Below are 25,781 nucleotides of genomic sequence, written 5' to 3' on the forward strand. Positions count from 1 at the left end.
TTCTTTGGAGGAAAAAACGTACAAAAGATTCATTGAATTAATTTCTTGATACCCCTTTTCCAGGGAGAAACATAAAAATTCAAAAAATCCTTTAAAATGAACCTCTTCAACATTTCAATTCCACACTGCGCTGTGAGGCTCGTCTCTGATTGGCTACTACGTCACTTCATTCATGATTTCGCATCGCCCCCTTTGCGTGTAATTTATGCTATCGCCCACGCAAAAGTTCTCCCCTATCGGAGATTCTTTTTTTAGCCTTTTGCCACCCTCTCACGTTGAAATTGTCCCCCGAAAAATTTATGCTTATCTGTGGGCTCATTCGCACTAAAAGAGAAGTTCCCAACGTACCCCCGCACACAGAGCCTAGCCCCCAAAAGCCCCCGCATTAGATAAGAGGGCGTTTCAAAGTGATTTTCCTCGCGATTTTGGGGCTTATTTTCATCTATTCGCTGCTGTGTCTCTTTTGTAACGGAGGGAGGCCAATTCACAAAATTTCTGCGTGGGTGTCTTTCACATATATATTTACTCCCCCCCCCCCCAGTCTTTTTTGCCACGCTATGGGGGCGAATTTAACCGCAAGAAACAAATTATTCGCATAGAAATCAATGAATGGGAATGAAAAAAAGAATTTTTAGTGAATGAGGAGAATGTCTGGGAAGCTTCAAAAGGGATAACTCAAGCACGGGATGCTTTAAAATTATTTATTTTTATTGAAATTTAATGTTTTAACATGCTGGAGCTTTGAATTTGTCAAGAATTGATGATCAGGAAGCCCTGAAGATATTCTAGAGATTTTTTCCAACAAATCCTCAAATTTTTAAGCGCCAAATACAAAAGCTTTTCATTTACAAATCAAATCGATTTATTTACATAAAATGTGATGTTCAAAAATCATAAGAAAAAAAGTATTAAATTCCAAGGAAAAGAAATCTGATATTTCGCTAAATTTTTCTTTACAGGAGTCAATTTATTACATAAATGGAAAAGAAGCCACGTACATTTGAGAGAATCCCCGTGTTTATTGTTGAAGATCACAACGATGTCTTGGAATTTATCTATCGGTGCTTGGGGTCACGGCATTTGCCCTTCGAGGGGAACACCCTGGTACACTTTGATGCCCATCCGGATCTCACGGTTCCCATGAAATTGCCCACAGAGGTTGTTTTTGATCGTGAAAAGCTCCTTTCGTCGCTTAGCATTGAGAATTGGATCATCCCGATGTGCTTTGCGGGGCATGTTGGCAAAATCTTCTGGATACGACAAGAGTGGGCACAGCAAATCCCCTCAGGACGGCATGACTTTACAATTGGCGCTAGTCCCTGTGGGCACATTCGCGTGGACAGTGAGCTTGAGTATTTTATCTCTGAGGGAAGTTTCTTGCCAAAGGAAAGCCTGCGGGATTCGAGAAGCGTTGAATTTCACGTGGGGACCACTCAGGAGATTCTCGCGTGTGATACAAGGCCGCAAAACTTCATCCTTGACATTGATCTCGACTTCTTTAGCACGCATAATCCCTTCTTAAAGCTCCACAATGAGGTGAATCTTCACGAGAGACTCAGACCAATTTATTCCTACAAACTTGACCGGAATGATTTGACGGGAACTGTTGCTAAGCGATTGGAACAATTGGATTTTCTCGAGAGGATCTTTACCCATTTGCAGGAGAAAAGGAATCTTGAGGGCTTTGAGGAGAAAGATCATCCACTTTATGAAATGATTGAGTCTCTCCATCGGGATATTGAGGGTGCCACGGAGGCTCCAATTGATTGGGAAATCGTCCATGCAGCTGGTTGCACACTAGACTCAACCCCATTGCCCCACCATGAAGCCACAAAAGATGAACTAAGCAGTTCACTGGAGATTTTCAAGGATTTCCTGAAGAAATTCCCAACTCCCACCATAATAACCATGAGCCGTTCATCTGAGGATGATTACTGCCCTTCAAATCAAGTTGATGCCATTGAAAAGGCCGTCCTGGACATCCTTAGGGACATCTACGGTAATTCCCTCACGGACAAACCTCAATTCTTCTACAAGGACAACAAAGACTAATCCAAATGCCCCAAAAAGCGATTTCTGTACGCTGAACAAATATCGCACGAACGCGAACAATGGTGGGATTCCGAGAAGGAACTGTGGGCGTCCTCATTCATAATCCCACGGTGATTCCTGCACTCGTGCGAACTGAAAGAAAATCCAAAACAAGGTGGGAGGATATTATGTAAAAAAAAGATAGAAAATTATGTTGTAGGGAAAAGTTTCAACAATGTTAAATTTTATCTCCCTCCAAGTATTCTATAAATAAAATTTCATTCATCCCTCTTGAGGGGATTTTTCTTACTCTAAATAAACAGACACAGAAGGAATATTGTAGACAATCTTGTTGTTCAAGATGTTTGTTTATTGAATAAATGTAGTTATGTATGAAATTTATGATCATTATTCCAATTTTAAATTAAATATTGAAGGTGTTGAGTTAGGGGCGTAGTTAGTAAAGGTGTTTAGGTGTCTAAACACCCCCTAAAAATTCCAGAAGTTCTGATTTTTCCTTAGAGGTCAAAAGAAATGATTTTCATGCTACAAATTACATGAGAAAAAAATTAGGAAAAGTAAAAAAAACATTTGACGTTAAAGAAAAAATAATTAAACGTTAGAAAATATGTGTCAGACAGTAAAACAAACGTTAAAAGAAATGCCATCCGTTAAAATATTCGCCAAACATTCAAAATTGACATAAAGCGAATTATAAACATTAAAAAGCATGTCGATTAATATTTTTTATTTATTTAGACTTAAAACACGTCGAATGTTAAAAAAGAAGCGTTATGTTAAAATGAATGTCAAAATTTGACAGTATTTAATAGTTTAAAAGAAACGTCATACGTTCAAAGTTCACCAAACGTTAAAAATGCAAGATTAAACGTTGGAAAAGAAGCGTCAAACGTCAAAATAAACGTCAAAAATTGTAAAGGAAAGTTCGTCCATTAAAAAATTCGTCAAACATTAGATAAGAAACGTCAAACGTTAAAATATTATCAAATGTTAGAAACGCCAAACATTGAAAATTGACATAAAATATTTTAATTTAAAAATTAAACATTAAAAATTTGTTAGAAAATATGTCAAAAGTTAGAAAAGAAGCGTCGGATGTTAAAACGAACGTCAGATAAAATCTAAACGAAATGTCATCGTTAAAAAATTCACCAAACGTTAAACATTGACTTCAAACGTTAGAAAAAATACGTGAAACATTAAATAAGAAACGTCAAATGTTAAGCAATATTTCGAACGATAGAAAAAATCGTTATCAACAAAGTCAAAATTTTTTTTCTACTCCCACCCCATCCTAAAGTCAAAAGCTAAAAAAGAAATGTCAAAACGTTAGAAAAGAATTATCAAGTCATTTTTAATCTAAAAAAAACTTCAAAGTCCTTGCTTGAGTTGACTTTGCTAAATTTTTGATTTTTTTTTATCAATCACCTTAATTTTTTAAATGAAAGAATAAAAAATAAAACAAAATTAATGAAAATATTATAAAAGAGTAATTAAATTCTGATTCAATAAATCTCATTTTGTGTGTTTTTCATGCAGAAATTCAATATAATTCCCAACTTCAATTACAACAACCCTCAAAGGCCATCCTGCTGCTGTCTCTATGTGATATTAAACCACCCCATTCCATGACCACCCCCGTAAATCTATTCATCTCGCCCTTGGCATGAATGGAAGGGTGGTGGAAGCGCGGTCTCATCGACTCTGAGCCCCAACAATGAAGGCCCTGAACTGGTGGTGGATCAATGAAATCTGTCTGTGTGTTTGTGTGAGTGTGGCGTTGAGGGTGGACGCCTCCGTGGGAAAAGGTTTGAATGAAGAAGGAAGTAGTGTGATGGAGGGAAAAGTACTCACTGTGCGCATGCGGCTACTACGGAGGTGTCTTCATCATCTGAGTCACAACTCCTCGATCGATTGTCCGCAGATGCGCACCCTGTGGTGTGTTGATGAATTGGGGCAAAGCGGTGTGGGTAGTTGGAGCACCTCCGTGGCTCGTGGGACTCCCTCACATGACACACAGGCATCTGTCGTAGGCGTGGGCAACGCAGGCACGTGCCAGATGTATTCCTCACCAACCCATCGCATGGGCGCTCAATGCGATGCACTTCAGTCCCAAAGAGAGCATAGTAGATTTTTGCCGGAAGCCCCGGAGTGTTCTCGTGCACTTCCACACGTGTTAGAATTTCAATTTTTGGCGCCAAAATCCCCGGGAAGGACTGTGTTGGACGCATGAGGATTTGCGAATGAATTTCCGGATGACAAGTTTGCGATTTGGAACGTAGTAGGGTACCAAGGTGCCCCGTGAAGAATGCCAGGCGTGTTCCACGCTGGTACAGGGCAAAATCCACACGTTCACTCGCCAGGCGTGCCTCTAGCTTAGCCAGTGTCTCCACACCATCTTGGTAGAAGCCCTCCATGTGGAATTTTTCGTGAAAAAGTAGCGGGAATCGCGCTTCCAGGCCATTTGTCTTGAAATTGTAGCCCATTGTGCGAAAGGTGAGCTCCACACGTCCGTAAGGGCACAGCCAGACACCCGGACACGTTACGGCGTCAACTTCCACACATACCTTTACCCGGAAGCGGCGAATTATCATTTTTTTTTTGTAAAATTTAGAAGAAAATATCGTTGAAAATATAATAATTGGAATTAGGAAGACGATGGGACTCCGTGAAAAAAAAAACAAATCGATTTTGTCGTCGTCAGGAAACATCCAAACGCTCCACAAAAAACTCATTTGGGTTGCTATGCGAATTGTGGAAAGTCGATTGGTCTGAAAAATGCAAAAAGGAAAGAATTTAATGACTTTTAGCCTTTTTCAGGATCTTTAAAAATTAAATAAAAATTCTAAAATTCTATTCTACTCACCAGAGTTGCAGCAAATCCCCCTGACCGAAGATCTTGGCAATGATGGAGATGATAAGATTAAGTGGAGTAGCTTCAGTAATACAGTCAGATTCCAGACAATTTCTGGCTTCAATGCAAATCCTCGCCACTTGACGCAAGCAGTAGTGGATGTTGGGCTCCAGTGGCTGATGGAGACACGCCAGGCTTGCGTAGATCCACTGCATAAGCCAAGGACCAGACAGTTCAGCCTTCCCTTCGTGCCGCCACTGCACAAAATGATGCAGAAGATCCTCCAGCTGTGCCTGACTTATCTGAATCATAAACTTCAGCTGTGGCTGATTGCTGCTGCAGAAGGGAAACCAAACACTCGAACAACTTCCTTTTGGAATCGGAGGAAGATTTATTGGGAGATTCTTTGTCTCTCTAATTGATGCGATGCGCTTCTGGAGGCATCGAAAGGTATCACACTGCATGTCGCACCATTCCTTCGTGGGCAGGAGCTCCAATGGGGCTGTACTCTCAATGCCCTCACCCTCAATGGCTATCCATTTAATATCTTCCCTATCCGCTGGACGATCACGGTGATTGTACACAACTTCTGGGACTCTGCGCTGTCGTTCGTAGATCACCTGCTGCAGGTACTGTTCCCCCGTCTCTGGTGGTGCATCCGGATCAAAATTATCATCAATGGGAGGGACAGCTAAGGCTACTTGTTGCAGAGATTCTGGGACTTTCTCCTCAAAGTCCACCGGGTGCTTCGTGGGCATTTTCCGGAACATTCACACAGCTGCAGTCTTTATTCTCTTCTTATCCTGAACCTTCTGTATTGGATGGGCTTCCTGGACAACGAATTTTGACGTTTCCCACAAATTCCAATATTCTTCGCTTGGTGGCGCTGAGGTGTTGCAGGAATCATAACAACAAGCAGTTTAAAGAATTTTGCAAGAATAAAAATTATAATTTTTGTAATTAATTTTGAGTAATTTATTAAGTAAAATACCTTAAAAAGTTCTTGAAATACTGAAAAATCTTTTGCGGATGAAAAAGTGATTTTATTACAATTTTATGAGGAAGAAATAAAAGGATTTTTGCAACATAATTTTCTCCATTGATGCCAATAGGTAAAAAATCTTCTTTGACCTCACCTATGAACCTTTTGTTCCAATTTAATGAATATTTCTTTTCAGGATCCTCCAGCAGCGGAGAAGAAGCACTAAAAGATGGACAAGAAGGACATAAACAAACCATCAATCTTGATACTTAACAACGACTGCCTGTTGAGTATCTTTTCTTACCTCAATGTTCAGGAATTAATGATTGTGGAGAGATTGTGCCAAAGATTCGAAGATGTTGCCCAGATGTGCTACAGAAGATACCGGGAGCTAGATTTTGAAGAGCTCTCCCAGAGTACTGAAGATGGATTCATCAAATTGTGGGAAGCAGAAGAAATATCTAGTCGTGTGGGACGCTTCGTTCACGTCTTGAAGATTTCCAGCAATTCAATTTTCATGGATAACGTGGATAACGACTACCTCCCAATGTCTGTGTTCAAGCATTTTGAGAATTTACGATTCATCTACTTGGATAACTTTGACATCACCAGTGAATCCTGCATTGAGGAACTACGAAGGACCTTCCCGGCCATTGAGTACATTGTCCTGGATTTCTGTCGCTGCGATGACGGCATAGCAGCATGGCTCGAGAATTTACCAAAATTGCAAGTTGTAAAATTCATTAATATCAATGAAATCACAGGACAATGCCTCACAGGATTACGAGGGATCAAAGAGATTAAATTGTACAACTGCAATGATCTTGAACCGAAGTATTTTGAGAAATTCTGCGAAGAGAATCCTCAAATCCGTAAACTTTTCCTCTACTTGGATATAATACAGCATAACAATAGGATCTTACTGCAGAGCATAGCGAAGAACCTTAAAAATTTAGAGAGTCTTGTTCTCTGGGATATTTGTGATATGTTCGACACTTTCGGTACATCAGGACCTAATTTTGAGATTCTAGGAGATTTACGGAAAATCACCCGATTGCGTTTATGCTACACAGGTCACGAGAACTCGGATAAATTGGATTTATTCCTTGAGAATCTCTCAAAGAATACGCACATTGAGTGTCTTAATATTTGTTGTACTCACTACGATATGCAGAAGAGCACTCTTGAGATGCTGGGAAACTTTTCGGAGCTGAGAATCCTTAAATTGAACTACATTCCAAATTGTGACTTCCCACTGGGACGCCTCTCATGCTTCGAAACACTCCAAGAGCTTCATCTAATTGGATGCGAAGTTACAATTTCTGCCCTCACGGACGTCATCGTGAAGTTTAAATGTCTCAAATTAATAAATCTTGCTCAGTGTCCTTTTGACATGAACTCCTTGATCAGCATCACACCACTTCTCATCAGTAGAACTCACGTCCTTGAGATTATTGTTAATCAAACATCCGTTGAGGAGGAATTGAAGAAGGAGCACAAAAATGAAGAGCTGGAGAATTTCATTGCAAGCTACAAAGGAAAACTAAAGCTCACGATCAATGCAAACAAGGATGGATCAACAAAACGATCGTTCCACCAATGGGAAGAATGGGAAGGAGACATATCATGAGAATCTTCGTTAAATGAACTGCAGAAAATGATCCACAAGACTACAAAAAATTCTTTATATTCACAAATTAGCAATAAGAAATTTTGTAAATATTTCTTTTTGTTGAAAATTAACGATTTTTATAAATTAAATTATTTTTAATTTAAAACTATTTGTTTTACTTGAAATCGAATAAGATGCAAAAGAGTCCAAGAAGGAGTCTATTCATTTTCATTTTATAGCTACCATGACATCATCATCATCAGCCTGCGAACAATGCGAGAAAAAATGGTAAATAGTTAAAAATGATATCAAGAAAAATTAAGTAGAGAATCACATATTTAAGAGGAAATTAAGAAATAATGAAAAACTTTCAATGAAGCTCTGAAGCATAAGCTTCATGTTAATTTTAGCAAGAGAAATGCATAAAAATGGGAATAAATGCTAACTTTCCCGCCATAATTTCAATCTCCCGCGCATTTTAGGAAGATTCCCCCCCCAAGCTCCCCATGTAAATGGCATAGAAATTTGTATAGAAAGAATATAAGATTTCGCATTAATTTGATACTTCGCAGGATGATTAAATTACCCACCGCAGCCACACTCAAAGACGCAAACTGTGTGCAGGTCCGCCTTTAGGCACCTGCCACCAGTGCAAGAGCACAAGGGATGCATCGAGACAGAAGCACTTGCCGCCTCTGGAGGAAGATTAAAATAATAGAAAAATAAAATTCGTACAAAATTTCCAGTTTCTTCCCCTTCTCTTGTAAGCTGTGAGTGCAGGAGAATTCTTGCCCACCAGATAGCTGAAACACAGTGACAATAGAAAACTCGAGCTCTGCGCTCCACTTGGCGCGCTCACTTGGAGAAATCCTTCGGAAAAGGGAAAGACAAGGTGGTGTCCAATTGCTCATCATGTGTTGGGGCTTCGTTTAAAAAGCCACACTGTACCACTAGGTGATGATTAGTTGTGTCAACGCAGTCTCCGAAGCAATACTGGCGTCGTTTGGTGGATAGATTTATTTCCTGAGGAAGTTTCAGGGCTGCTTCCCAATCATGGAGGTTGTTCTACTTTCCAAATTACGAGTTCTAGCACCATACGAAATCAGTACTGCTTTGGTAGGCAAGGTCATCTAAAAGGAAACTTCTGCAAAGCTCCTCAAGGATTTTTTTAAAGTATTTTTAAAGTGTTTAGTGAAGTTTTTAAGAATTTATTATTATTTTTTTAAAGTTCTCTTTAATTGTGTTTGTTCTTTTCGTTGTTTGCATTGAATTATTTTGGATATAAGCAGTGTACAAGATTTTTCTGAATTTGTATAAGCCCTGCCTCTATTGCATCCCAATTAATATGGATAGAGCATATGCATTATTGCTTCTATCGATCATGTTTTATGATTTTTATAAAAAAAAACTTTTATTACAAACCATTGAAAGGAGTTGATGTGAGAATGTACGAAGGATGATCCTCTATCGCAGAACAATTTTAACCCATCTCATCTTGTAGGGGAACATAAAAAATAGAAGAATCGCGAGAGAAACTCCCCAATATCCACTGGGATCACATAGAAAAGTGCAGTGAAAGTACAGTCCGGGAAAACATAACCTCAATTTTGGAACACCATTGAAATGAATAGGAAGACCTTTATTATGTTCGACCAGCGTGGCATCGGGACCTCTTGAGCTTCTTTATAACCTTCCCAACCTTTCCTGCCTACCCGGATGAAGATTTGAATGATTTTTGCTTTACAACTTTTGTCTTTCCGGACTTCTCGTTGTTGAGTTTTTTTTTCTTTTGGAGTGTCGGAAGTTTTTGAAGTCCGGAAAGACAAAAGTTGTAAAGCAAAAATCATTCAAATCTTCATCCGGGTAGGCAGGAAAGGTTGGGAAGGTTATAAAGAAGCTCAAGAGGTCCCGATGCAACGCTGGTAGAACACAATGAAGTTCCTCCTATTCATTTAAATGTTGTTCCAAAATTGAGGTTATGTTTTCCCGGACTGTACTTTCACTGCACTTTTCTATGTGATCCCAGTGGATATTGGGGAGTTTCTCTCGCGATTCTTCTATTTTTTATGTTCCCCTACAAGATGAGATGGGTTAAAATTGTTCTGCGATAGAGGATCATCCTTCGTACATTCTCACATCAACTCCTTTCATCGATCGAAGCACTGACGCATATGCTTAAAGTTGATTTTACCTACAAAAGATTTATTCTCAAAATGAAGTCATGATGAGAAGTACGGTGAATAGACTCCTTTTTGCCTCACTGAAATTATTGACACCTTTTTGTTCACAATTTTTTTGGCTGAAAATAATTACAAATTATTTTAAAGAAATTTAGATTAGGGACTTAATGGGAAAAGGACGCAAACGAACTTCTTTCGAAGAAATTTCTGAACATTTTATCAACGTATTTCTGCACTCATTTCATTGATAAAAATTTAAAAAGAAGTTATTATTTTATGAATTTATTCACTATTTACAGCATTTTGTGTATTTTTATTTAATTTTTATATTTTAATTGTGTTCATTCTAACGTAAAAATTCTATAAGAGTTGTACATATAAGAGTAATTTCTAAGAGGCTAATAATTACTACATTCTAGAGACTTTTCTTAAATTCTTACAGCAAAAACTAAAACGAGAGGAAAATTCAATAAATTAGGTTTAGAATCAGTTTGAAAATCGAGACTTTTTCAGTTTTTCTTTTGTATTTTTCTCTATTATAAAAAATATTTAACATCACTGTGAGGAAATATTCTATAAATTGTAGGTTTTCTATTCTCATATATTCCTGTTTTATTAAATATTTTAATTTTATTTCTTTCTATTTAAAAAAAAAGTTGTCTGAAGACTGTTTTGCTGAATGGATTTAAATTTTGTGAAATTACTTCTCCAACACTCTCTGACTAAAGGCTACAATTCTCTTTTTATTATATCACTTACCACGCGAATAAAGGATTTAATATAATTCATTCTTTTTCTTTTCTACTGTAAAATGGTGTCTACATATTTTTTCATCTAGAAAAAAGAGACGTCTTAAGAAATTCATCAGTTTCATGGACTAAGATAAGTTTTTTTTCCCACTAAGAATATTTTTTCTTTTTACTTTTTTTTAATGTATAATAATTATCTTGTAAATATAGTTACAAATAAATTTAATCCCGGAATATTTTGAAAAACTTCCTGTCTAACCCAACTACACAGCAAAAAAATAAACCCAAAGAGACTCACACAGCACTTGTAAATTGCGATTTTCACTGTGAAATTTTTTGCATTCCTGAAATTATTCAGACACATTCTTGCTCTACTTTGCCCCACAGCTCGCGCATTTGAGGAATTTCAGTTCACTTTCAGTGTGAAACTAATTCACTGCGTGATTCTTTTTTTTTGCATTCATTTTGCAGGAAGATTTGTGTTGTTGTTGTGCTTCTTACAATGAACAAACACACCACGAAAAAAAAGGGAAGATGAACAACATTTTACGATGTGACTTGGGAATTCTTGCAACTAGAGCTACTTGTGGTGCCACTATCCCCATCATCTACACCCTCTTCCACCTCTATCTCCTCCTTAACCATCGCCACAACCTCCTCTTTATCCTCTTCGTGTGATTCCTCATCACTCTTTGTCCCTGAATCCCTCCTCTTTGTTCCTGAGCTCGGCTCCGATGTTGCCTTTATCTTCTGCCACGTATCCCCGAGTGCCTTTGCAAAATGATCATCCACGGATAAACTAATAGCATCCTCCGCAATGTCTTCTTTTGTGTCGCCATTCTTCGAAAAGAGTGCCATGTAGTTATTCCCGAGTGATCTCCGGAAGTGTTCATCAATGACGGTGTCGCACATTGAAATGGATTCTTTAAGTAATAATTTAAGAAGAAAAAATAATGAAAATTCCATCCAAGATCACAATAAAAGATTGTCTCAGAAGAAAAGGAGTCTATTCACTTTTGTTGAATTTTTTAAAGTGTGAAAAACAACCAGAAAAAATCATAAAGTTAATCCATTTATTATTGAGGAAACACTGTAAAATATTTGCCAAAAAAATATGTAAACCACGCCCCCAATGGAATTCATTTTCTTTTAAATTACGTGAGACATATGATTCAATGGGCCTTATTCAACAACCAAGAAACCTTTCAAATCTTTGAAATTTGAACTGGAATTTCAAGATTTCAAGCGAATTTCAAAGGTTTGTTGGTCGCGGAATAAGTCCCAATATTTGGGAAAATAATTTTTCTCTTGAAAACATTAATTAAAAAGAACAGATGCATATGCTTTATGCACTTAAAATGAAATTGGAATGCACAGAGGGCGTATTATACACATTCTCTTTGGAATATTTGCTTCTTTTGATGATCTTTCTTCTATTTTCACTTAAACAAAGCAATAACGCATATGTTTTAAGCATTTAGGTGCTCAATGAAGATCAAAAATGCGTGATTATTGCGTTATTGACAATCTTGAAAACATTAAGTAAAGAACTATTAAAGAGAAATTGAAATATTAAAAGGTGGATGGTTTTTGCGTCTTTGGCTATCGGCTTGAAACATATGCATCTTTGCTTCGATCCATGATCTTTTCTCTTGAAAACATTAATTGAAGAACAAACTTAATATATTGGATTTAGTTAAAGAAAGAAAGAAATAAGAAATGGGGACTATTTCTTTGTCAATCTTATCAATCAATCATATGCATCTTCGCTTTGATCAATAATCTTTCTTTTTTTTTTCTAAAATACATTAATTTGTTTCTTGGTGTTTTTTTTATTTCTCACAAGATTTTCTTTGCTGGGATGTATCAACGAAAAAAATCATAATACGTATAAAAGTGAATAAACTCCTTTTACCATTTCAATTATTTATAACATTTACACCAGTGAAATAAACAAATAAAAAGATGTTTTACCTGGAAGATGATCTGAGACGGAATTAAGTCTCAGCTGTGTCTTTGGTGCTTGCGTTATCACTGTCGGTCGTGCGAAGGACAGCGCGAATGTGGATCCAGGAAGTGGTTCCCTGTAAGGTGGTGGACTCCGTGGCTTTGTCCCTGATGTAATTGTCATATCAAGCGGCGCCTCACCGCTTTCTGTGCCATTCTTCACCATCGTTGAGCCACTCTGTGTTTGATATTCAGACAAACGTCGTCTCTCACGTCGCCATTTGGTAGTTGGAAGTTCTTTATTAGGTAATTTTGCTTCTGAAATGAATCAATGCACCCAAAAAATATTCATCTCATTAATTTCTCCGCAATGTGTCTCTAAATCATCTCATTCTCTCTACAAAATCAAATTGATGGGAGGAATCAAAGGAGAAAGAAGATGAGAAAAAAAAGCACAAAGTTGAAATCCCAAGCATTTCTTATTTTATAGCCCTCATTTCCTGGATTCTTGGAATAATTTCCATTTCTTATTGGGATTTATTGAGAAAAATCTACACATAAATCACCACACGATAAAAAAAATTTATTCAGCTCATTCATTTGAGTCTTTTTCTCATGCTTCTCACCCTTTTAATATACAAACACAGTCAAAATTAATTGTAGAGATTTTTGCAAAGGATAGATGAGAATATGTGAAGAGGAAAAGGCTTTGGGGCAATTTATGCGTGTATCGGCATCTTCAAGAGATGCTTCTTCCACGTCTTTCGTTCTTTTTTTTTCAGAAGCTGCAAAAAATTTTGAAGAAGGAACATGAATCTGAATGAAAACATCCAGAATTAGATAATAGGTTTTCTTTATTTACATAATTGCTACTGCTAATTCATGGCTAATTGGAACGTTACGCAAGTTCCAATAGGGGAGGCAACGTTTTCACAATAGATGGCACTCTCAGTGAAGACACAAACCTTAGAAATCATTCATTTATGATTTTTCTTTCTATTTTTATTTAATAAATTACTCCCGTATTAATTGGTAATGGTGAAAAAAAATCAACAAGATGATCAGTTCAAGATATTGGGGAATGTGAAATCATTCACATGGAATCCCACATGAAATGAGTGAAAAAAGATATCAAAATGAACTTTGAAAAATGAAAAACAGAGATTATTAAAATTAATTTCATTGACTGCGATTTAATTTGAAACTCCTTGCCCGGTGAGAAACAAATTGAAGTAGAAGAGGCAAAACACCACAGAGGACCCCAGAAGAGATGCTGTGTTGTGCTAACGAAGATATGGTGCGAATGAGAGAGATAAAACTCTTGGGAAAAAAAAGGTGAGGCGCGAGGAGGAACAAAAAACAAGTAAAAAAAATTGATGAATGAAGAAAAGTGGTTCTTTTTTCTTCATTCTTTCTTCTTCAGCAACAACCATAACCACTTTTTATGTATTACAATCAGTGTTGTTGGTTTGTTGTTTTTTTTTTAGTTGCTGCCTTCCCAACTATTCCTATCTCTCTCATACCCCATGTTTTTTCTCATTCTCTCCTGTGTAGCTTCCACCCCCCACACCCTTTTTCCCGCACAACGCTTCTACCAAAAGTGGCCAGCAAACAAACTCATGAAATTTGTTGCTTTGCTTTTTTTTCTTCCTTCCACATTTTCTTCATCACGGCCTTGTCTTGACCTTCCTCCAGAATCGGCTCCAGGTGAGAAGATGCTGCGCATCTTGTTGGTATTCTCAACGGAGAAAATTACACAAAAACCACCACTGAAAGTTTATTAATGTCTGGCGAGATTTCTTTTTAATTTCAACTCTGGATCCACACACGGATGGACGACAAAAAAAAAGAACGTACAACACTTGAGATCTCAAACTCAATCTCTTGCCTTTCCTCGCTCTCCTCTCATCCACTGTATCAACAGTGTTGAACCGAAAGGTAAACACACCGGGTAGATAATTTATTAACTTCTTTTAACATATAAAAGAATTTTATTCTAATCACATATATAGAAAATTGATTAAAATTCTCTATTAGTTCTGGTTTAAGCTTCTTTAGTTTAACTAGACTTTAGTTCCTTAAGTTAGGTTTTAGATTTTTTTAAAGCTAGATTTTAGTTATCTTCCAACTTTTTTCTTTTTAAGACAAGTTGTAGACATTTTTGGTCCAGACTTGAGTTCCTTAAGATAAAGGTTGTTATATTAGGTCAGGCTGAATTGGGTACTTCAATGTATTCTTGAATAATTTTTACTAGTTTCAATGCATTTGGCTGTATTAAAGCGTCGAAATTCGTTAAAAAAATCTAAAAACGTATTTAGTCTTTTACGTATTTAGCCGTTTCAGTTTGACTTAAGCTTTAAACTTTCAAAGTTTTATATTAAAAAATTTAAGCTGGATTTAAAAAAAAAGTCTTTCTTAAAGAACTTAAGACTGTTCTAATTTAAGCCAATTTTATAGGGAATATTACTTATTAACTACCGTATTATAAGGTTGCAGAAGACGTACATAATTTGATTGTAGTGCCTGATGATGATCTGAAATAATCCCAAACGTTGTTGAAAGCGCTTAATCGCTCGAAAAGAAAAACTCTATTTAATTTAAGTCAAAACTTTCGTGTGGAATTTTACATATCAATTAACTTTTAATTTTCTTCACCAAAAACAATTCACTGACTGCGGATTTTTTTCTGTGTACCTATTAATGTTCACGCAAGTGTTTATAAACTTTGATTACCCATTTCCGGCCATCTTTCGATGGTTCTTTTACCACACAATCTTCGTCTAACAAATTTTTATTAATCTCCCTTGTCTTTCGTCCCTCTTGCACGCTCATCTTTCTCCCAAATTCATCCCAGAGCTTTTTTTTTGCCCTCGTGCACTTCCTCTCCGCGAAGGAGGAAGCTTTTTTTTAAAGGAAATTTTGAATAATTAATTTTATACAAATAATTTTTAAACACCATAAAGGTGCTCTCAATCTTGGCACGTGGAATTAAATCTTTTTTGAATATTTTCTTGGCTTTCTTTTTGTATTTACCTCGTCTGCGGACACCAAAATCTCTCCATGGTTGCCAAAAAGGCAACTTTTCCGAATTGATCTCTTTCATGGAATGCTCAACAATACCAAGAACACGATAAATATCCATTGTGGTGTTGGTTGATCACTTGGAGGACCCGCCACTTCTTATAAATTTACTGCCCACCAAATACACAGCACAAGATCACGGACGTACGCGTCCCACTCACTCGGGATCATCAACCAAACTAATTCTGGATTCTTACAAGAAGTCCCCAGCGCACATTGAGATGGAGCAACCCATTTGTGCGAGTGTGAGAGATTCTTCCCGCGCGGCTCGATCGTCCATCCGGCGCGATCGGAGAAGTTACCGCGCCAAACATCGCGTACATGAATGAATCCCGCATTAAATCTCTGTGTTGTGCATGTGTATTGCCCTTCCACTTCTTCTTCCCATTCACAATACAGTCTCACGGTGAGATTTTTTGGTCAACATAATTTTACTTCTTCACCTGAGAGCTCAGTGTGCTTCTCAACATCCAACCAGCATCCCCGCGCACTTCTCGTCCCACCAAAATCTGGGCTTGTATTCTTCTCATCCACAGCCAGAATAAATGATTAGATAACTTCCACTTTTGGTGGATAAATCGTTTCTCTCCCATCAATGGTCGCGGTTCGGATACAACACGGAATACTTTGAATACTCTTTAAACGCTTTAAACACTTTGTGCACTGGAAAAAAAATTCTTCTTTACCTCTAATTTGATTTTTTTTTGTAATTTTTTTCTTATTAATTAATTAACAATGAGAATATTTTACCAATTATTCTTTCAATTATTTTCTTTAGTTAACTAATTACAGATTTTTGCATTATTCGGAAAGTAATTGTTAGGTAATGTTTACTAATGTGTTGGTAATTAATTGGTGCTTGTTGGTAAAATCGGTAAAATACTGATATTTGAAGGAATAGCAACGTATTAATTTGTAAAGTTTTGGTAAAAATGATATCTTCCCATTGAATATCAACGATTTAATCACATTTAAATTATTATTTAATTTTTTATTTTTTATTTAATCGTATAGCCAAAGAATCAAGTTTTTTGCCGTTTTCCTAGAGAGGCTGGTAGTGGTAAGTCGGCGGTAGACGCGACCCGAGACAAAGGAAAATAAATGAAATGAAAAAGGAAAAAAAAATTTTTTTTAGTACGTATTTTACCAAAATATTGGTAAAATTTGGCATTAATTTCACCAAAAATCCCTCTAGTGATAGAAATTGAAATTTTGTAAAATTTGTATTTTACTAATTTCTTCTAAACTCATCCTCAATTTTTACCAATCATTTTACCGTCAATTTACTACAAATTTACCAAAAAATATTAGGTCGTATTTGGTGACAAAGGAATCCTTAAAATTGTTAAAATTACATTAAAAATTCTTTAAATTTCAGTGATTTCTTGTTCGTAAAATAGGATCTAATATTAGGTATCATTAAAAAGTGAAAAAAATACATTTCCATTGTTTTGTAATTCCATTTTTATCCGTGTTGGTCATCTTCCCACCACCATTCAATCAATTTTTATGGGTGAATTTTTTGTGGATGCATTTTTCACACGATATCGTTGAAAGTGTTTTTTTTTTTGTTAAATAAATTGCCAATGAAAAAATTCCTCTCAATACAATCATGAAGAAATTGGCAATTTAAGCGAGGGAGCATCGAAATCATTCACAAAATCTTTAAGCAAAATCATTCATGGGAACACCGCCAAAAAGTCTCAATTGCATCTTCATGTGCATCACTCAATCGTGATCCTCACACACCATCCTCGCATACAATAAACGTCCAATAATAAGTGAAGAATCACGAAAAGCACTACCAACAACAACCCCTTCTTCTCTGTATACCTTTTAGTTTGTGTGAAGAAAGATGAACAATCAACGAGAGAGATCATGAAAGAAAAGTCTGTGAATAACAATTTGTGAAGATGAAAATAAAGAAAAAAAAAAACGAAGAAATACTTAACCAAAATCTATTGCTTCTCATCTTTCTGTTACACCGCGAAGATTTAAAGAAGGTTTAAAAGAAGAAGATGAAGAAAAAAAACTACCTCACAGTCAGACATCTTCCAAAAGATAATATATGGGGCTTTTTTCTAATAAAAAATTAAATAGTCATTAAATCTCATCCGAAAATTGCTACCGTTTCACGCAAAGCATTTCAAGTTTCTCCATTCCACATCCTTCGCTTGGATGCTGCGGTGTTGATGTAATCTTCTCTCATTTACTATGGCATCTTCTTCCCAATGCATTCACAGAAATCTTCTCTATGCTCCTTTAAAATATATATCATTCCATCAGACATTAAATTCAGAATGTTTGTTTTTATTTTATTCACAATTCAATTGAATTTTAGACATTTTACTTCTTCTCAACGTTACCTATAAGTATATTATAGTGGCTTTTCACTGCTGAAATTGCTATAAAATAAATTCCAAGAAGGAAATTTTTGCTTCTTTGTTTGATTTTATGAATTAACGAGGAAGGTTGCTTGTCTGGAATAGCCGAATGTTGACAAAAATTACAGAATATCAACAACGAAAGAAATCTTCAGGATCCAACCAATTTTGAAGATGTTAAATCATTAGAAATAACCGAAAAAAAACTCTTAATTTCTTTAAAAAATCTTCAAAATCAACATATAAAATTAAATAAATGAAAAATGCAATGAAAGAAATGAAAGCAACATTAAGAAAGAAATGAGGTCACACATACAATTATAATCTCGTGGTGCTTTAAATTCTTCCTTTATCAGGCGCCCAATTCAAAAGTCTAACCTCCCCCCACTCCCTTTGCCCACCTTTTATCACGCCCGCCAGACACAATAGAAGAAAAAAAATTGTAGCGCGCAAAATAAGCATCTCTCTCGATATGAGAATGGTACTGGTGCGAGACATGGATTGAATTGCATAAAATTTCAAGTGAAAACACAACAATTCAATTTATTATAGCTCCATTTGATAGACTTGGATGTGCTCTCTTTTGCTCTTCTTGCTCTCTCTCTGTATGAGCCATCGGAAGCATTTCACACAACAAAAGGTCATTTCACGAGAAAGTGCATTCCTCGCATTTAAAGTATCAACCTCCTCCTCACACCCCCCTTTCGCCCCATTATAAGTAGCTAAATACACACCACCATTAAAATAAATGTAAGTATAATAATAAAGTAATAGCCCACACAAATAGTATACAGCAGCACAGCTGCACATCTTTTTCCCTTCTCATAACCACCCAATAGTCAAATTCCGTCGTCAACGAGATTTTGGTGTCAGCGAAAAATTTGGCATGAAATCGCGAGTTTGTTGTTTTTCTTACCTATACTACAATGATTTCTCAAAATGCAAGACATTTGCGCATATTTATTGGTGAAGGACTGTGTGACAAAACATTTGAGAATTGAGATCACAAAGTAAAATTTTGCATCTTCTGCATTCTTACAAAATGAATTAATCTTTCATCTCTCATGAAGCATTTTTGCAATCATATTCAGCTTGTTGGTGTGGAGAAGAGGCAATATATAGATGCCGAAAATAAAACAGAGTGAAAAAGGAATCAATAGAGCTATTCGAAGCATATGCACATGAAGCATATGTACATGAAGCATATGCCTTTGAAACAAATGTGAATGAAGCACAATATGCTTCATACAAGAATGGAAAAAGATTTTGTATACCAATTCTAAATGCTTTTGAAAAAGGATTTTCAAACACAAAATGACTCAAGTTGGCATAATGTAATTTAAAAATTCCCCATGAAGTATATGCATGAAGCACAGTACCCTTCATGTACAAAGAGAGAAAATTCTTTCTCAGAATAAGAAATTATATTAGAATGTACTTTGAAACACAAAAAGACTCAATTAATGCATAATTTAAAAAATCGGAAAACTTTCCCCTTGAAGCATATACAGATGAAGCACATACAATACAAAGAAAACCCTCATTTTAAATACTTTTTATATCGTTATTCATCATTAGAGGGTTCAAAAGATATAGAGCGTAAATTGGCCAATCCGAAGTAACTTAATAAAAATTAAAACCTTAAATTTTTGTTTAAAATGCTTTTTAGGATAGTTTTGTTCGGAGATACATACCAAAAGTTCAACTCTAAATATTTTTTTTCCTTTTCAAGATTTTTCTGAAAGTTTTTCTAGCAGATTTTTTATTACGAAAAAAAAATATATAAGAAATTATAAGTTAGCAGAAAGGTTCTTTTAATAGCCTATTTTAGGTTAATTCAAAATGGACTCTTTTCCGAAGAAGCATATGAAGATGCAGCTTATGTTCCCAAAGTCTTCTATACTGCAGTTAATCAAATCACGATCAAAATTTGACAACATTTTTGATATTTTCCTTGAATTTCCCTCACTCCAAGAGTATTTTCTTCCTATTAAGCAATGACTTTTTTTCTGCAATATCATCAAATAAAGAAACCAACAAACCTCGAGACAACAACATCTTTTTGTTCTGTACATAGTAGAACTATATAGCAACATTTAATGAGATTTCCCATAAAGTAAAATAAATGTATCAAATTACCAAGTGTTTGAATCTTTTGCGCATTAAGCTAAATTATTTTTAAGAAAAAAAATGAAATCACCTAACAAGGTGAAAATGGAGTTAAAACGAGGTTGAAATATGCAAGAAATCATGAGTGGACTTTTAAATAAAATCTCTTTGTGGTTTTTCATGCACAAAAATGCAATGTGTGGGGTGTCAAAATCAATTAAATATCATTCGCATGAAATCACAGTGAAATGATTGTGTGCTGACTTTAGAGCCATAAAGAGATTCATTGATTAAAAATTTCCATTTCATTCACATTCACTTTTTTCTTTAAATAAATTTTCTTGATAAGACGTGAGAAGATGAAAGAAAAATTTCCGAGATACATAATTTCTCAATCTATGTAGGTATGTATGTATGAAATGACAACATTGTGGCTGCAGCAGTGTCTCTGGGAGATTAATGATTGTGAAATGATTCAAATTAATTGATCATTAATCACATGGTAATTGCATTAATAACAAATTCAGTGTGAGGGTAATTTTGAGGAATTTATTGAGTTAGTAGGTCTGAAATGTCTGTTGAGTGGCTGTTTTTTAAGAGCTAGTGAAATTGTCCAAAGATTCGTAAATTTATTATTTTTTCATGGAAAGATCATTCCAAATCTTTTAAAAAGAATTTTAGGGGCATGGCCAAATATTTTTTTTAGAATGTTGTGAGTTATTCCTTTTTTAAATTTAAGTCATTTAACATGAATTTTATTTCTTTACAATTTAACATTTCCTTACAAACGTTTGACATTTCTCTTGTAACGTTTGACAATAATTTTTAATGTTTGCTGATTTTTTTTTAACATTTGGCGTTTGTTTTTAACATTGACGCTTCCTTTCAAACATTTAACGTTGTTTTCTAACGTTTGACGTTTTTTTTAACTTCTGACATTTCATTTCTAACAAATTGTTTCAAGCCGATTTGTGTGTTAATTAAAGTTTTAGGAAAAATTGCTTTTTCAATGCTGACTGGGGGAAAACAAATTTTCCAAAACCTTTAATACTTAATTCTAACGTTTCAAAAAATTTTGACGTTTGACATTTTTTTCTAATTTTAACGATTTTTTAACGTTTTACTTTTTTATTTAATATTTATCGTTTTTTATATCATTTAATGTTTTTTTTAAATGTTAGAAAAATCTCTTTTGATCTTTTTAACATAATTTTTAGCATTAAACTATTTTCTTTTGATCTATAATACTTTGGACATTACAGAATTATTGCACCTAAATGTGCTTTAGCCAATGGAAACGCTCTTCATGAATTTATCAGCCAATCAGAGTTCTTCTCTATTACATCAATACTTCTTCTTATTCATTTGTATTTCATTTTCAATTTAACGGAATTACGCTCTATCCAAAGTGAGAATAAAGAAAAGGTAAAAAATATTTCAATTTTCTGTATTTTAAAAGCTTTCGACTAACCATAAGTCCCGAAATAAAAGCTCTAAATTCAATCTACAAATCCCTCATATCTCTCAAACTGACCATCGTCATTTGGAGGGTATTCGAAGCGTGTTGGGAAGCATTAAGAAGGTGTGATTTGTGGCGAGTTAAATAATTTGTCTGCGGACAATTTATTGAGTGTGCACACAAGCCTTGTTGGTGGTGATTAGAATGGCAGAAAGAATGTCTTTCTGGTGCTACTTGAGACCCCTATATTGCATGGCAAAAGCCCTCCTTATCCATCCGCACTGCATTGAGTGGCAGACCGGCAATCCCCATGTCTCCGTCTTCGGTACAATGCACTCACTCACCCTGGCAATTGGATACTACATCTACCATGTGATGATGGCTCTGCAGCAGATGGTTTTGAATGAGAAAGACTACAATTTTGTCACATTCGCCATCAATAGCTACAACCTCTTCTCCGGCTGTACATTCTTTCTCCTCATCGTTGTCACGGTCACGTGGATGCAGAAGCAAATGATTGCCGTCTTGGGCATAATATATACCTTTGACAATCACATGGAAAAGTTAAATCTATGCGTGGACAATAGAATGTGGTCTGTGATGTTCTACGTGCCCGGATTAATCCTCTTCAGTGCATTGGGTGTGATGGAATTGGAGAATTGCATCATGTTCATCAGGGATTCCATGCCATTCTCGGATTTTTGCTTCATGATGTGCTACATCCCCATGTTTGTACTCATTGTGACCGAATGGATGTTCATTGGCTACACGTTGGCCATTAAGTATCGCTTCAATCTCATCAACACCCACCTCCAGGGTGTCCCGGAAGAAAATACCACAAATACCGTCAATGTGATGAAATTTCACGCTAAATCTCTTGCAGATGCATCAAAGAAACTAAATGGTGTCTTCAATTTGCCCCTCTTGCTCCTTCTTCTCAATCAATTTGCCGCAATGGCAACTCTTCTCTATGATTTGTGCATGACCATAGTGGATTTTGGCCAAGAACCCAATGAAAGGCTCAGGGATATCATCAAATCCGGTGGTTGGTCGATGCTCTTTATGCTGGAAATGCTGGCACTTTGCCGAGTCTGTGAACTCCTTGAGGTGGAAGCGCATTTAACGTCTAAATCCCTCATGAGACTCACTAAGGATGGCGGATGCCTCAACTCACTGCAACTTCTATCCGTTCTACGTGTTAAAATCACACCTTTTCGCCTCTTTTCCGTAGACATGAAGCTCTTTTACACTATGTTTGGTGCTATTGCAACCTACCTAATTGTTCTCGTGCAATTTGACATGGCTCAGGATTACAAACAAATGATATTAAATTGAAAGATTTTTTTTTTAAATTATTAATTCTCAAAAATTGCGAATTTGCATACCTTGAGGCAGAGTTTGGTATTTCAAACTACGTCATAATATATTTAAATATTTGATTAAAAAAAATAAATTTAAGAGTGAAACAAGTAGTTTTAGTTTAAAATACTTTTTAAGAGATCTTAAAACTCCAAAAAAAAACTAGAAAATCATCAAAACAACAAACAAGTTAATTTGTAAATGTTTCTGTTGCTATCTTATAATAAAAATAATTCTAGGAAATAAAATAAATGATGTTTCTCTTATTTCTATATACCTACACTGATAAAAAAAAACTCTCACATTCCATAAAATAGTGAAGAAATTTTTTTACAATGCATTTTTTGAGCGGAACAACCGCGACACGGAAGCCACAGAGCGCGGAGTTTTGAGTGTCTCTCACAGAGCGGAGAAAGCAGACATTTTCACGGAAGACACCCAACAGACGTTCTAAATAAAAATTTTATATATTTGAAGAAGTAGCAAAGGGGAAGGCACCGCCGACAACTCCGTACAAGAGAGGCACCAAAAAAAGAGCCAAAGACGGGCAATGCCCGATAAGATTCAATTGGGGTGCTTTGTGTAGAGTTGCAAAAGACCAAAGACGAAAAATTTTGTAGATAAAGATAAGAGATTTAAAAAAAACATTAGAGGTCGAATTATGTTTAAAATATTTTATATCCTTGTTTATATCCTTTCCTTGCAATTCTAGAATTTATAGCTTTTTAAAGTTCTATGAAAAATATTGAAAATTTTGACAGTTAGTTGAAAGATTTTATTAACACACAAAAATTCTTTTAATCAAAATTTAAAATGAAAAGAAAATATTTGTGACAGAATCGATCCTTGCGCTTACTGGAATAGATTATTCTCAGTATTGTAAAAGGCAAAAGATTAAAGCCAGAATATTCTCTGTGTTATACAAAATCCTTAGTAGACCGAGAACTTAAATTATTGAAATCTTGACTCTAGAATACGAGAAAAACACGAAAAATATAACCTTTTTACATTACCAATCTTTTTTTAAATTATTTTTTTAAATTTACATAAACAAGGAGGTATAATTGGAGTCAAGATTTTTTTTAAAACTATTTGTTATAAAGAATTTCTAAAATTGTAGTTGATTCTGTCTAAAATCTTCGCTTTCTTCTAATTTGAAAATTTCAAGAATCTTGGTATTATGTGAAAAATATTGCAAGATTTCAACGTTTCATTATTCGATTCTTTTCATTCTTTAATTGTATTATAAATTAATGAAAAATACTTTTCAAGAATCGTTCAAGAAACATTTAAAATGGTTTTTGAGAGAAAAAACTCTTGTTAACTATCTTGACAAAAAATAGTATGAACTGTCAAAATCTTACAAATTTTAGTTGGAAGACAAAGAATAAAAAGATTTTTGCCAGAATCAACCTTTTTCTTATTAAAAAAAAAAGTCAAATATTTTTTCCAAAAATTAATCTTTCTTTCGTAGGAGAAAATTAATTAGAAGAACAAAAAAAATCAATGCCAAAATTATAAAAATATAAAATCTTATCTTTAAATCTTGGGAGATTCAACTCTGATATTTTCTCCAAAAAAAAAAAAACTGGGGGAGATATTCTAGGATTTTATGTCGTCTTATGGATAATTCCTGGTGATGAGAATTAAGGGAATTTATGTGCTATGAGGACTTACCGGATGTCTTCTCTTGTACCATTGTGGCTGCAGCCCTCGAGAGAACCTCCAGGGGTGATTCCATGGGATTCCACTGGGGTCCGTTTCTCTTATTCCTGAGACTTAGAGACAGAGGATCTTCCTTTAGATGCACTTTTTCGTCCCTGTTCAACTCCACACTACCACCACCCTTTTATCCTGTTTCTCCGTGCAATCTTCTTTGCGTCTCGTCGTTACGTCTCTTTCTTGCCAGCCTCTGCGCTCCACGCATTCAGAGACGTTACAATAAAATAATCAATACTCGCGACTGAGGAACATTACAGCGCATTATTGTGTGTGGATGTGAGGTCTCTGGTTGTCGTGGAGTACAAGACACTTTTGTACATCGACCGAGGCAGCCGCATTCCAGAGAGATGATTTTTTTCTTCACGACTTTTTTCACCTCCTCACTCCGCGCGCTCCAAATCTCTCTTCCACCAAAATTGGCTTATCCGTTCGCTTCTTCTCCTGCCTGTCACTCTCTTCTGGCCCCACTACTGCACGCGAATTCCTCTTATCACACGCCACCCTCCTACCAGCCACTCCGCACACACTTCGTCCAGCACTCAGGTGTCCTCGAGACTTCCGGGAAACCTCCTGTTCTTCCCACACTCCCACCGTGGGGCTTTCCCTCAGTGGAAAATGCTTTTTTTCTTTTAATTTTCAGCTGAGATGTGCGCGACTATGGCGAAAATTTGTTTATGAACTCCTTATTCACGGAATTTCACTAATTTCCCACCCAGCAATTGTCTCACGCGCACCACGAACGAGGACTAAGCACTGTATTGACACGCACGCGACGTAGTATTGGGGGAAAAGTGGATTATTTTGTCGTGAAATTCCACTTGGAAAATAGAATTGATCGAGTTGATTTTTTGACTTGGGAATGTATGGAATTCGCGGTATGCACGTCAACAAAGCGATCGTCTGCATTGGAAAGTTTCCTAGGAAAATTTCCATGGAAAACTTCTCATTTCTTTTTCCGCCAGATTCCTTTGATTTCTTCCGAGGTCTTAGCAAGTTTTTGATGGTTTATTTTTGCGGGAAAAATATTTATTTTAGAAAGTTAATAATTTCTGTTTTAAAATCCTTTTGGCTCTTCTAATTAGGGTAAAAACAAGTTATTTTATTTCTCTAATTTACGTATTTTTTGAATTCATTTGCAGGTGGGTGTAATTTATTACAAAAGTATTTTTTTACAGCATTATTGATTTATTTTGACCGGCTTAGAAGCTAAACTGAAACTCAGAAATTAGATTAATACTTTAATCTTTGTCCTTTTCTTTAAATAGGTACCAAAAAGTATAGAAAATAACAG

The 25,781-nt window shown here is 35.6% G+C and overlaps 5 protein-coding genes across 5 annotated transcripts; 3 read left to right on the forward strand and 2 right to left on the reverse strand.

Moving 5' to 3' along the window:
• Window positions 1–844: 844 nt before the first annotated feature.
• Window positions 845–4,787, reverse strand: LOC129795790 (uncharacterized). The gene is made up of 2 exons (XM_055837269.1): window positions 3,907–4,787; window positions 845–2,184 (listed from the first exon to the last, which is right to left on the reverse strand). The coding sequence occupies exons 1-2, from the start codon at window positions 4,785–4,787 to the stop codon at window positions 2,049–2,051; spliced, it is 1,017 nt and encodes a 338-aa protein (XP_055693244.1). The 3' UTR covers window positions 845–2,048.
• On the forward strand, window positions 979–2,430 carry LOC129795789 (UPF0489 protein C5orf22 homolog). The gene has a single exon (XM_055837268.1). It carries the CDS (start codon window positions 979–981, stop codon window positions 2,050–2,052), a length of 1,074 nt encoding a protein of 357 aa, XP_055693243.1. The 3' UTR covers window positions 2,053–2,430.
• LOC129794462 (uncharacterized) lies at window positions 4,709–25,377 on the reverse strand. The gene is made up of 5 exons (XM_055835214.1): window positions 24,446–25,377; window positions 12,404–12,694; window positions 10,980–11,352; window positions 4,919–5,674; window positions 4,709–4,823 (listed from the first exon to the last, which is right to left on the reverse strand). Coding segments are annotated over exons 1-5 (1,485 nt in total). The 5' UTR covers window positions 24,510–25,377; the 3' UTR covers window positions 4,709–4,822.
• LOC129795786 (uncharacterized) lies at window positions 5,669–7,666 on the forward strand. Its single transcript, XM_055837265.1, has 2 exons — window positions 5,669–6,018; window positions 6,085–7,666. Exon 2 carries the CDS (start codon window positions 6,118–6,120, stop codon window positions 7,516–7,518), a length of 1,401 nt encoding a protein of 466 aa, XP_055693240.1. The 5' UTR covers window positions 5,669–6,018; window positions 6,085–6,117; the 3' UTR covers window positions 7,519–7,666.
• Window positions 19,374–24,116, forward strand: LOC129795788 (uncharacterized). The gene has a single exon (XM_055837267.1). It carries the CDS (start codon window positions 21,614–21,616, stop codon window positions 22,742–22,744), a length of 1,131 nt encoding a protein of 376 aa, XP_055693242.1. The 5' UTR covers window positions 19,374–21,613; the 3' UTR covers window positions 22,745–24,116.
• Window positions 25,378–25,781: the final 404 nt, after the last annotated feature.

This window comes from Lutzomyia longipalpis, chromosome 4, assembly GCF_024334085.1.
Source record: "Lutzomyia longipalpis isolate SR_M1_2022 chromosome 4, ASM2433408v1".
Classification (NCBI taxonomy): Eukaryota; Metazoa; Arthropoda; class Insecta; order Diptera; family Psychodidae; genus Lutzomyia; species Lutzomyia longipalpis.

What these genes read in the sequence shown, in the direction of transcription:
- LOC129794462 (XM_055835214.1), bottom strand. Translation starts at nt 24,509, where the DNA reads ATGGAATCACCCCTGGAGGTTCTCTCGAGGGCTGCAGCCACAATGGTA. An exon ending in GGTACAAGAGAAGACATCCG is followed by an intron (nt 12,695 to 24,445) that starts GTAAGTCCTCAT and finishes GATTCATTTCAG; the next exon opens with AAGCAAAATTACCTAATAAA. An exon ending in AAGAATTCCCAAGTCACATC is followed by an intron (nt 5,675 to 10,979) that starts GTAAAATGTTGT and finishes AGCTGTGTGAAT; the next exon opens with GTTCCGGAAAATGCCCACGA.
- LOC129795790 (XM_055837269.1), bottom strand. Translation starts at nt 4,787, where the DNA reads ATGAGTTTTTTGTGGAGCGTTTGGATGTTTCCTGACGACGACAAAATC. An exon ending in GTAGTAGCCGCATGCGCACA is followed by an intron (nt 2,185 to 3,906) that starts GTGAGTACTTTT and finishes ATTTTCTTTCAG; the next exon opens with TTCGCACGAGTGCAGGAATC.
- LOC129795786 (XM_055837265.1), top strand. Translation starts at nt 6,118, where the DNA reads ATGGACAAGAAGGACATAAACAAACCATCAATCTTGATACTTAACAAC.
- LOC129795789 (XM_055837268.1), top strand. Translation starts at nt 979, where the DNA reads ATGGAAAAGAAGCCACGTACATTTGAGAGAATCCCCGTGTTTATTGTT.
- LOC129795788 (XM_055837267.1), top strand. Translation starts at nt 21,614, where the DNA reads ATGGCAGAAAGAATGTCTTTCTGGTGCTACTTGAGACCCCTATATTGC.